The sequence below is a fragment of the Erpetoichthys calabaricus genome, chromosome 5 (genome assembly GCF_900747795.2).
Source record: "Erpetoichthys calabaricus chromosome 5, fErpCal1.3, whole genome shotgun sequence".
Lineage (NCBI taxonomy): Eukaryota > Metazoa > Chordata > Cladistia > Polypteriformes > Polypteridae > Erpetoichthys > Erpetoichthys calabaricus.
Window position 1 is genome coordinate 127,076,763 of NC_041398.2, and position 12,998 is coordinate 127,089,760.

Consider the following 12,998-nt stretch of genomic DNA (forward strand, 5'->3'; position numbering starts at 1 on the left):
ATCATCATTGAAAATAAAGTAGAAATAATAAAAAGGTCAGAGAGAGGTGAAACTCCATCATTCATTGGCAGAGCACTTGGTTATAGTCAGTCAATAATAGCATTTATTAAAATAATGTACCTGTTCCGACTTACATACAAATTCAACTTAAGTACAAACCTACAGTCCCTATCTCTTACGTAACCGGGGGACTGCCTGTAGTAGAAAATTTGTTTTAATTTGCACAAGAGGATTGTATTTCATAATTATAATGAGCGGCCAATACTTTTTGCATAAAAAGGAGTGTTTTTTGTTTTTCTTAAGATTGTTTACTTTAAAGTTTAATAATACTTTGTGTATGTCATATGTATGAGACAATCAAATCTCAATAAATAAAGTACGTTATATTCATTGCATGCAAAGTCTTGTTTATGTGGCTATTTCTGGGGAAGGGAGTCCATAGCTTTCATCAAATTCTTAAAGGGGTCTGTGACTCAAAAAAGGTTAAGAATCACTGCTTTATATCTTTTTTTTATTAATATTTTAATATTGTTAAAAGTAACTCCCTTTCTTAAGGTGACGTTTTTCATCTTGTCTCATAGGTGGTTTTTAAACCTTTACTGAACCATATAGGCATCCAGTCTCAAGATACCACACCCTTGAGTTATAAAATGTATTTTGGTGAACATTTATCCTTTTCTGGAACTCTGGATTGCCTCAGAGCAGATATTGTTGACTCGGATACTTCAAAGGAGAGAAAAAATAAAAGATCTCGAAGGTATTAATTTTGATTTAACTTTATATAGTATAAAGATAAAATGAATCTGTCAATCCAACTGTCCATTTTAGGAACCCATGTGTTGTCTTACATTGAAGGTTAATATGGGGCTTGTCAGCACTGAATGAAAGAGGCCTTCTCTCATTAGGACAATGGTCTATCATAGTGAATTCATAGTCAAGTCTTTCAAATGTGGGTGGAAACCAAAACACCCTAAGAAAAGAAATATTATTTCTGTGCAGATTTGAACCAGGGCATTAACTACCATAGAGTTTTACCTCTATAATGTATTTATTCACATTTTATTTTAAAATTAGTTTGTTTTTATAGATACCTTTTTTTAGCTCAGAGTTTATAAACTCAGAATTTTAAAACAAAAAGAGATCTATGTATTTAACAGATACATGATATTAATTTGAAACGTCATTTTGCCTTAACAGGGACTGAGTGCTGTGCAGTATTACTGAATTAGTTCTATTATAAAACTAAAGGCTTTTATGAATATAGTTTGCTTCAATCCTCATTTGAAAGCTGAAAGTACTGTATATATTGAGTCATCTAAGCTGCAAATATGACTGTGGTTTTCAACAAGTATAATTATGTGGTAAGGCTAAGCACAAGCATAAGATTCAGTATTGTATTGTATTATGAGGTTTGTGTGTGACCATGGATCTTGGTACTGTCTTGCACTTATTGCTACTGTAATTAATAAAGTACAAATGCTTAGGTTTGTCAGTCTAATTAATGGGCCTGAAAATAAATACACAGTCTTCATTTACAAACTAATCAAGTATTCATCAATAATTCATTTTTTGTAGTTCTAAATTGCTTGTGTAAAGAGAAATCAACACAAAAATATAACGGTTCAAAGCTTATAATTGTGTATTTCATACACACTGTCTTAATAAAAGTAAAAATTATAGTGTTAAGGAAAAGATAATGGGGCTGCACAGTAGTGCAGTGGTTAGTACTGCTTTTCACATACATGCTAAGGATCTTTTAAGGTTAATTGATTGGTTTAGTATGTATAAGCTTGGTTTAGTATGTATAAGCTTGCTCAAAGATTCAAGTTCATAGCTTGTTCCTGCATTGCTCCCAATGCTGCCAGGATTTACTGTAACCCCAGAGACCTTAACTAAATTCAGAGGGTTGACAATGGATATGTTGGATAGAGTATAACATGTCTCTGTCAATACTGCATTTTATACTGACACTGAATTTTGATATTAAAAATTTTTATTGATGTGTTGAAAACTATTATATGGAATTTATCTTTTAAATTTTTAGGCAAGGAGCTGTTAACCTCCCTCCTTTGGACTTCAAACCAGCACTTATGTTTGAAACCTTTAGCATTAATGCGGTGGTGATGGAAAAGTCCATGTGCTCACCACAAAACTCAACCAGTGCTCTGGCTTTCCATGATTTAAACAGAAGGCATTACAACACATTTCACTGTAACTTCACAATATCCTGTCAATCTATTAGTCAGCATGTTGACATGGCACTAGTTCGTCTAATTCATCAGTTCAGTACAATGATTGACGACATTAAGGCAACCCAAACGGATATCAAACTAAGCAGATACACTGCAGGATCAGCTTCACCTACGCCAACTTTTAAAACAAGAAAACACAGAGATTTTCGTTCCTCTGATTTTAGTCGTAGCTCAAGGGGCAGCCTTAATGGAGGAAACAGAGGAAACAATCAGAGGAACAAACGATTAGGAAGTGAAAATAACAAAAAAGAAGCAAGAAGTAAAAACACCTTAGGTCGCTCAGAAAGAAGGACTTCAAGGGTGTCTAGGAAAGGCTCACGGGATGCTGCTGATCACATGACTATCCAAATGGACGATTCCGATTCCATTACTGTATCTGAGCAAAGTGAGCCTTCTGCAGAATGTTGGCAGAACATGTACAAACTTCTCAATTTCTACTCCCTAATCTCTGATCCAACTGGAATTTTGGAGAAATCGTCTCCAGAAAATGGTGTTTCTGCAGGTAAGATAATCAGTTAATATTAAATGTCTTGTCTTTTTTAATTATTTTCTTTATAATGATAAGATTTATGTAATTGTCAAGACATACTGAAACTGCTTATATTTATATTGGTATTTATGGGTCTTTTGAACAAACTACAGGACCTTTCTCTAAGGATGTACACCAATATCTGTGTGATGGGATGGCTCATGCTTTCACATAACCATCAAAACACACTTTTTCTCTACTCTTTTTCTCTCTCTGCCTGCTACTGTCCTACTTCCAACCTATAAACTTTAGAGACAACATGAGATGAGATCTAGGACTAACCTCCTTAAGCCTTTGACCTGATGTGACCTTTAATTTGTCTTTAGCGCCACTAAGCCTTTGGCCTGAGGTGACTTTTAATTACCTGAGCAGCTAGCTTGTGGGGCTACCTCAAGTTGAAGGTATACACACACAGACCTCAAAACCTTGAACCCCTCAAGGACGCTATTCATCATAAAGTCAGCTACTATTCCCCTTGAAATGGCCGAAAGAGTCATGTGAACATTCAGAAGTTGTCCCAAAGAGTGTATCGCTAATGATAGCTACCACCTTGAAGACATCATTTTTAAAACAAAGTGAAAAAAAATCTATTTTGTATACCCTTTCTTGTGTCATAATGAAATTTATTTTATCTTGTAGCCTTTTTGTTGAATAAACACCTCAGACACCAAAGACACTTTTTTTTTTTTTTAAATAATCACACGCGTAAGATAAATGAATAAAGCACAATACAATTCAAATTCTTCCTTCTTCATCCTTCTGTCCTCCCATTGAGTGTTGCCTGCTGCCTCCCAACTCTGATTCCCCAGTGTGAGGCAGCAGCCTCCTTTTTATGCCAGACCCAGGAATGCTTCCGGTGCCATGCTGTGCCTTCCTGAAAGCACTTCCGGGCCATATGGAAAGCAGGAGTTCCTCCCCTGAGCTATTAGCACTCTATTAGCACTGAGAGAACCTCAGTGGATGGAATTGCTCCAAACTACTACATTCCACTTGTCCATCCATTATATTACACCGGCCGGGCACAAAGTTATTTTTTCATCCAGCCGGCCAATCCATCTGTCCTTCCACTCTGGCCTCCTGCCTAGGCAAGAAACCATTCTCTTACAAGGCCGGGATGTCTGTTCTCCACCTACAGTAACTATTTGTTGCAGTGTTTGTTCCTCAATTGTTTGATTGTTCAACAACCTTTCAAGTCGTGGGTATAAATCTATATATCAAATGGCATGGTAGTCTTTTGGCTATGACATGGAAATACACAAGGTGCTGATCCAGTCCCACCACTGACTCGTTGTGTTTGATTGTGCTGCATGAGCTAGCATTTTCCTATGTTAGTATGGTGATATCTAAAAACAAAAATAATAATAAGTATTCCCAAATAACAGGGCAAAAAGAATTACACGGAAAATGTTAGGCATTCCAAAGGAAGGATATTTTGCAGCTGAATGCTGTACCAGAGGAACTTAAGCACATTAGGGAAGCAGGAAAACATTAAAAAATAAGACTAAGGAAACTCTACATAATAATCCAAGGAAATTATGGAATAGGATGGAAATAATCACTAATATGAATCCTGCTAAAAGACACAAACATGTAACATGAATTGGCTGAACTGTGTAAATATTTTGATACATGTGATTTTTCACATGTATAAATGTCAAAAGACACCAACCGAATCATAATCTTGGCTTCTTGTTGTAAGACTGTTTATGTATTAAAGTTCATTAACATTCTTGCATGGCATTGGATATGTTTGCCAACTATCTCACACTCCGCAGCATAAATATATATTGCAAAGGTGATTATCTTTAAACATTTAATCAAGATTCACATTTACTGTGTGATCTACAGTTTATGTAAATAAGGTAACGTCATTCTTCGATCAGAGTCTGGCTATAGAGATCCTCAAAACACTCTTACATGAATAATGAATGGATGGGAAACAGGTGGATGCTGGACCGGCATGAAATTAAGCATCAACATAAAAAGGATAACTCATGCAGCCATGCTGTTGCAGCTTGAACGTCTAGTTGGGCTTAAAGGGTCTGCTCTTAACTGGTTCAGGTCATATCTTACTGGTAGACACTTTTAAGTGTTTTTCAATTCCTCTTGTCTACTGCTCCTGTTAAATGTGATGTTCCTCAGGGATCCAATTTGGGTCCTGTTTTATTTTCTATTTATCTTCATCATATAGTAGCTATTTTTAGGACATTTAATATTTCTTTTCAGTGTTATGCTGTTGATACACAGGTTTATATTCCTGTGTGTAAATCTACAATTATTTGACTGCACAATTGTCTTTTTGAACTAAGATCCTGAATGGCTGACAATTTTCTTAATCTCAATTAAAATTTAATAGAAGTGCTACAGCCAAAGCTCAAATTGGTCTTGAACTTCTTGGCACTTTTGTTGACATTTGCAAACCTCAAGTCTGTAATCTTGGTTTAATTTTTGACAGTAATCTTTCTTTTGAAAAACAGATTAACTATCTAGTCAAGAATTGCTTTTTCGAGATTCATCTTTTAGCTAATGTCAAACCTTTTTTTTAATCTTCTTGGGATTTTGAGAAAGCTACACATGCTTTTATCTTTTCTCAGCTTGATTACTGCAACTCATTTTATTCTGGGATCAGCAAATCCCTGATATGCAGGTTGCTGTTGGTCCAGTTTTTTGGTTGGGGCAAGAAAATTTGATTCTGCTTTTTCAATATTAGCTTCTTTACACTGACTGCCTGTTAGTTTCAGAATTAACTTTAAAATTTTGTTGATTGTTTTTAAATCATTACATGAGTATGCTCCTGACTATTTCTCTGAATTGTGTGTTTACACCAGCCATCCAGAGAACTTAGATCTACTGGTCAGTTGTTTCTTATGGTCCCTCGCACTAGGTGTAAAACAAAGGAGGACAGCACTGTTGCAGATGCTGCACCACATCTTTGGAACTCTTTACATTAAGTAGTCACCTTCAATTGAACTTTTTAAAACTAGATTGAAGACTCATTTCTGTTCTCTAACTTTTGGTGATCTTCACTGAATATTGATGGTTCCCCTACTCTTAGTCATCTTCTTTATTTTTTAAACTCACTGCTGGCTGTATGTTTCTTTATTTTACTTTATTTCTATTTATTTTATTTATGTTCATTGTATGTTTTAATGTAAAGCACTTTGGCTACAGGATTACCGGTGTTGTTTTTAATGTGCTCTATATACAATTTGTCATTGACATGGTTGCATTAACAAAGGGGGGATAGGTGTGTGCAGCACAATAAAAATTGCACAGGAATTCAAAGGGAACATAGCTGATTACTTATTTCAATTAAAAACAATACATTTTCATGTAAAAATGTTTTAACAAACAGAGTAATACAGTTTATTGATGAACACAAAGATTATGGAAATATGATAACTGCATGTCTAAATATTGGCATATAAGAGACGTTGATAGACTAGACAGACAAACCTATAACATGAGGCTGGCTGTTTACTGCTTATTCAGAATTCTAATTTATCTTGGCACAGATGCATATTTTTATAATACCAAGTATTTAAAGCTGATGTCCGATGTGTGGAGTTATTGCTATTATTGCTGCTATGGATTCAAGTGGAGGATTTTTCTTGTGCTGGAATGCACTTCTTTTTTTTTTTTTTTAATTGCAGTGTGGTCCTTTGTTCATGTTGTGCTGTGTATTTCTCAGCAAGGCTTTCTGCTGTGTCCTCTGCAGCTTCATAGGGATAGCATTACTCTTTCTGGCACAAGAGTATAGGTGTTAAAGTTCCCTTCTTGAAGTAGTAGCTGCCTCTCAGTCTTCTCAAACTATGCTCAGTGACTTGCCCAGAGCTTGGCCCTGTCAGAGTGAATATTAGATTTTAGGTCCACAAAGAGAAAAGGTTGTCATCTTTCAGCTCACTAAAGAAAGAGCAGCTCACCAGCTTTTTGTTTCAGAGAGGGGTTATTTCAGTGTGTGCATGTGGTCATCCCACATGGAATTCTGCTCTTTTTTGAAACATAATCATCATGGCCAAGGTAGTCTTCTGTTGGATTCTTTTTCAGTCATGGAGGGACCACATCTTTCAAATGTAGTGCCATCTGTTAGAGAGGCCGCTAGCAGCTGTTGGTGAAGGTTAAAAGATGTTCCACAGCCACATGAGATAAGTGTAATCACTTTTACTCAAAGCATTCATGGCACAAGGTCTGCTAAAGTTATTGTGATATCCTTTAACAAAGGTTTAATGATGATACTGTGGACTTTTTGTAGACCACTGCTGAATTAATCTGCTTTCCTAGTAAAAGTTCAAACTGAAAGTGCAAGCATACAATTCACAAAAGATAAAAAATGGTAACAGTCATTTTTTTGCAGAGAATAATGTGAGTAGGTGTCCTAACGTACAGGACACCCTGTGAAACTCAAAGCACTAGAGCACTGTAAGGTTAAAAAGCCCAGCCTAGCTTACTAGAAACAGGCTAGTAGCACACACCACAAAGACAGTTTCACTTAACTACAGAAAACAACATATTGAGCAAATGTTGGAAAACAAAAAAAAAAACAAAAAAACTCACAAAGTTGAGTTTGTTATAAACATTGGATTTGGCTTATTAATTTTTGTGCAACAGCGCAGTTGGATCCTAATGTAGAAACACCACTGCTCAAATTATAATAGCTTAGCTCTGATGTGAGACAGTAAAGGTTGTTCACCAGTTTCATTTTTATCCATCAGGTTGCAACTAATACCATCAATAGATTTTAATTTTTTAGGATGTAATATTTGAAAATTTAATAACAGAATTGTAATGCACAAAACAATGAGGAGCATAGCGAAAATGGAATACAACTGCTCTGTGTTCCCACAGAGCTCAGGTTGTTTCTAGTAACAGTAGGTTCAGTCACTCTCACTAAATAATTTTTGATTTTGTTCTGAACTATTCTCCTGTTAAGATTAAGATAAAATACATTTTTGCATTATGAAGGTAAACTGGAATTAAAAATGTCAAAAAATATATTTGCTGCTTTATAAACTGTGATTGTTTCTGTTTTAGATGATGGCCGAAGCCCTACAGAACCAGCCTGTAGAGTAATCTTTGAAAATGAGCAGGATAATTCAAGTCCAAACAAACTACAGAGGAAGAGAAGTCTTCTTAGCTCTGAGCCTCAGTATGTAACTCTTATAGTCTTTGGAATAGGCATGGTAAACCGTACTCACCTTGAAGCTGATATTGGAGGGCTAACTATGGAAGCAGAGCTGAAAAAAATTCATGGCAGTTTTACACTCAAAGAAAAAATGAAAGGTATTTATGTCATTATCACACAAAGCTTAAAATCCCTTTCCTTTTAACTTTGTACCCTAGGTTCTTGTCTATAAGCCGGACTCGTGTATAAGCCGGAGACCAAAAATCATACGAATTTTTAAAATAAAATCTTATCATAGATAAGCCGGACTCATGGATAAGCCGAACGTACTATAACCTATAACTAATAGAAGGGAGGGAGGTCAGTGGTCTCACTCGCACCCATTTAATTTCTTTAAGGGGGGAGAGAGTGTGAGATATTGGCGTCTCTCTCACTCCCCGCATGGCGCGGTTGGAGCGGCCGGAGCGCGTTCTTTCTGCTCTGGGCGTCGCCGAGTCAACACGCGCGCGTAGTGGTCATTTAAATTGTGATTTTATATGTAAGCATATTTAAATATATATCGCGGATTTTTTGCTGGTTCACGGATTTCTGCGGACAATGGGTCTTTTAATTTCTGGTACATGCTTCCTCAGTTGGTTTGCCCAGTTGATTTCATACAAGGGACGCTATTGGCAGATGGCTGAGAAGCTACCCAGCTTACTTTTCTCTCTCTCTTGCGCTGACTATCTGTGATCCTGATGTATGGGGATTGAGCAGGGGGGCTGTTCACACACCTAGACGATACGGACGCTCGTCTAAAAATGCTGAAAGATTATCTTCACGTTGCTATCTTTTGTGCAGCTGCTTCCTGAAACGACATGCTGCACAGTGCTTCGCATACTTAAAAGCTTGAAGGGCACGTATTGATTTTTGACTGAAAAACAAACTCTGTCTCTCTCTCTCCCTGGTCCTGACAGAGGGGGTGTGAGCTGCCGCCTTCAACAGCTTTGTGCTGCGGTGCTTCGCATACTTAAAAGCCAAACAGCACCATTGATTTGTTTGCTAGAGATTGTTTTCTCTATCTATGTGACATTCTGTGCTCCTGACACGCACTCCTTTGAAGAGGAAGATATGTTTGCATTCTTTTAATTGTGAGACAGAACTGTCATCTCTGTCTTGTCATGGAGCACAGTTTAAACTTTTGAAAAAGAGACAAATGTTTGTTTGCAGTGTTTGAATAACGTTCCTGTCTCTCTACAACCTCCTGTGTTTCTGCGCAAATCTGTGAACCAAGCATGACAATATAAAAATAACCATATAAACATATGGTTTCTACTTCGCGGATTTTCTTATTTCGCGGGTGGCTCTGGAACGCAACCCCCGCGATGGAGGAGGGATTACTGTATAAGCCGGACTTATGTATAAGCCAATATTCTATTTTTTCATTTTCACAACTTTTTTCCTTAGATAAGCCGCGGCTTATAGACAAGAACTTAGGGTACCTTTTGATTAATGATTATGTTTGTTTCATATATGTATATAGTATGTTGTTTACACGTTTTTTTAATTGAAGTGCTACTTTATACTAATATCTGAAAGAACAATGAATTTCAATTACAAGTCTAAACAAAGTACTTTGAACAGATTGTCTTGTTTTCATTATATAATTTTAATTATCATTTTTGCATTTTAAACCAGTCCAATTCAGTATTATTGGGTAGTTCTTGCCAAAAGAGCATCATTTTTGGCATATTTTAAGTTCACTAACTTGTTGACATTTATAATTCTTAATCACATCTTTTACACTTTTCTATATTCATTCAGTTTTTTTTCCTTTTTCTGTGCCATTTAAAATGAGAGGGAAATAACAAGGGAATCTAAAGCAATTTTTTGCCCTTTGCCCCTGTGAATGTTCCTCAAAAAGTATTTGTTTCAATGAGATGTTTAGAGTAAAATGACCAAAATGTAGCAATATGCTTCAATTCTTATATATTCTAATACTATCAGAAAATAAAATCTACAATATTACAAGTGGCTTATGTGGCAGAATGAAAGCGCAAGCAAACCATATAGATAAATGGCATGTTTCATGATCAGCCACTTTGTCCCTCCAAGAACTGGTTTTTAATACCCCATCACTCCTCAGAATTAGTGCATCTCACTGGCATTAAAAAGAAGCAAAACAGTGTTTGCTTATTAAAAGTTTTAAGCTTACAGTTAATATTTAAATATCTATAATGGTAGTGACTATTATTTAAATGTGTATATTCCACATTTAAAATCAGTTTTACTTTAATATATAGTATATTTTGATGATGTATGGTTTAATTTTTGGGTTACAGATATTTTGCATCAAAAGATGACGGAGACCTGTGCCTCTGCTCACATAGGTGGCGTTAATATAGTGTTATTAGAAGGAATCACTCCAAATATTCAGTGAGTAGATTGAAGTTATTTTTTTTTAATCATTTTTATTTATTCTTTCTTTCTCTAGTTCTCACAAAAGTAGTTTAGTATATAGCTATTTCTTTGAATAGCATCTCTGTTACAGATTATAGTGAGACACTTCCTATTATAATCAATATTTATATTTCATTTACTGTAGGTTTCCATCTTGTGAAATAAATGTATATACAGTAAGCAATGACAGTTTGATATTGTTATTCAGCAAATGTTGTAATCATTTCATACAGTATTTCTGATTTGTTCTAGAGCCATCACCAGCATGCAATATCACAAAGCACTTTATAGAACAGAGTAGACTACAATATATGGTAAAAAGTACTAACTAGAGAGAACTATAAACCTAGGAATATACTTACTATATTACATTTACTACAGTTAAATTATTGGGTCTCTGTGGACAAATCTTGACCAGAAACTAAAGACAGTATTTGATGTTGAAATTAATACTAACTTGGAAATGAAGTGCATACACAACTACATTTTATGTACATCATAGTTATATTGAATTGCCAAAAACATTCTATTCTATTTTTGTGTACATGTTGAGCTCGCCATAACTCATTAACGGAACAGACAGCTAAATTAAGAGAGAAAGAAAATTCTACTTACTCTGTTTGACTTTCTCATTCTAACAGCAACTAGTTTTGTGATCCTTTTTAATGTATCAGTGCTAAAATTTTCTTTTCAGGTATTTTTTTATATACAGCAATATATTAGATTTAGTTGTTGCTTGTAATATTCATCTTAAGCTTGCCTATTCGCAAGACAAAATAAAATGTTTCTGCTGCAATTGATGTCGATTGAATTTATTTTGAGTCATACTTTGTGTATGTATATTATGTTTACTAGGCAATTTATTTGAAACTTTGTTAATTAAAAACAGATACCAGAACATTACAAAGTCTCATTTCTAGACTCCAAGGCAGAATTATAGGTCTTACTATCAACATATTTACAAAGTGGATGGTGCAAGGAGACGCATATATATTGCACAAACAAAATTTTGTACTTTTGAGCTTCTCAGTATGGCTTAAGATACTACTTTAAACTATTGATCCATATTACTAAACGAGAATGGTAAACCGGATGGACGCAGGGACATGGGCCGTGGACGCAAAAGACGTAGTGCGCAGGCGCCACACACAGCCCCCCTCCAAGCAACGGAAAATAAGAAATGAGGCGCCGCGCCCATAGCACACAGAAAAAAGGAGTCAGACGCCGGCGCCACATAGCACATGAAACGGTACGCACACAAAAAAGAGGATTCAGTCCCACGACACACAAAGACCCCCTCCACTAACAGAAATAAAAAGTGAGGCAACGCGCCCCAGCACACAAAAAAAAAAGGAGTCAGACGCGAGCGCCACACAAAGCCCATTGCACACGAAACGGGACAGACTACGGACATAGCACACGAAACGTACACAAAAAGGAGGATTCAGACCCACGACACACAAAGCCCCCCTCCACTAACAGAAATAAAAAATGAGGCAACACTCCCCTAGCACACATAAACAAGGAGTCAGACGCAAGCGCCACACAAAGCCCATAGCACACGAAACGGGACAGACAACTGATTTCACACACTAACATAAATAAGAAATGAGACACAAAGCGCCCCTCCACTAACAGAAATATGAAATGAGGCAACGCGCCCATATCACACAAAAACGAGGAGTCAGACACACACCCCAAAGTGAAACGGGACAGACTTAGGACTCCACACACGGTCACCCATCGAGCCCGAGATTGAGGCTCAAAAACGGAAGAGCAACCAAAAGCGAACACTCGAGATCATACAAAAAACCCACACATACGGACAACACAACATGTTTCAATCTGATTATCCCCGCCTAACAGTGAAACGGGACAGTCTAAGGAGTCCACAAAACTTCACAAATCAAGCCCGACATGGTACTGAAAAAGAGGACTCACACCCCCACAACACAGTTAAACGGAACAGACTACGGAGTCCTCAAAGGGTCACACATCAAACCCAACATATTACAGAAAGCGATTTGTGTTTCGGAAAACGGCAGATACTACGATAGAAGCATTCGCCTACAACTCTCATCTGAAATCAACGTACAGACTATACAGCTCATTCCACGCACTTCTAAAATAACACACACCAACAAACGACATCATACATAAACAACACCACACCGGACTACAATACATATACAGGCGCGACACCTCATGGGTAATCCATATTACTAAACGAACAGTCCGTATTAAACATACGTCATCTGAACACGTTCAAACTATGCAGCATAGGTGGATCTCATTACAATGATGCACTATTAACCGTACAACCACAGAAAAGGCTCCATATTAACAGTGAGTGCGATCCTCCTTATTACTTATCCATATTACTAACGATAAAGAACAAACAAGTCATGAATTCACGATCACGGGTACAAAACGATACGGCCCGAGTAACGGGACCACAAACACGAACCCGCATGAAAAAAAACAATAAACGTCGGCGCCTACAACGCGCTTCTGAAACCGCGGAAGAAAAAATGTCTTGGCTCTAAAAACGCAAAGCTCAACTAACACAGTTACAGAAACGAGCCCAGATGGACAGACACAATGAACGTAGACGCATGCAGCGCGCGTCTCAAAGTGCTGAAGCGAAACAGGCACG

General features: G+C 36.7%; 1 protein-coding gene across 10 annotated transcripts in view; it reads left to right on the forward strand.

Moving 5' to 3' along the window:
- The window catches only part of kiaa1109 (KIAA1109 ortholog), a 371,922-nt gene that overhangs the window by 250,438 nt on the left and 108,486 nt on the right, over nt 1–12,998 (forward strand). For all 10 annotated transcript variants that reach the window (XM_051928377.1, XM_051928381.1, XM_051928382.1 and 7 more), the window contains exons 46-49: nt 582–757; nt 2,045–2,754; nt 7,813–8,061; nt 10,225–10,318. In XM_051928377.1, the coding sequence (XP_051784337.1) occupies nt 582–757; nt 2,045–2,754; nt 7,813–8,061; nt 10,225–10,318 (1,229 nt within the window). The remainder of the gene's footprint in view (nt 1–581; nt 758–2,044; nt 2,755–7,812; nt 8,062–10,224; nt 10,319–12,998) is intronic.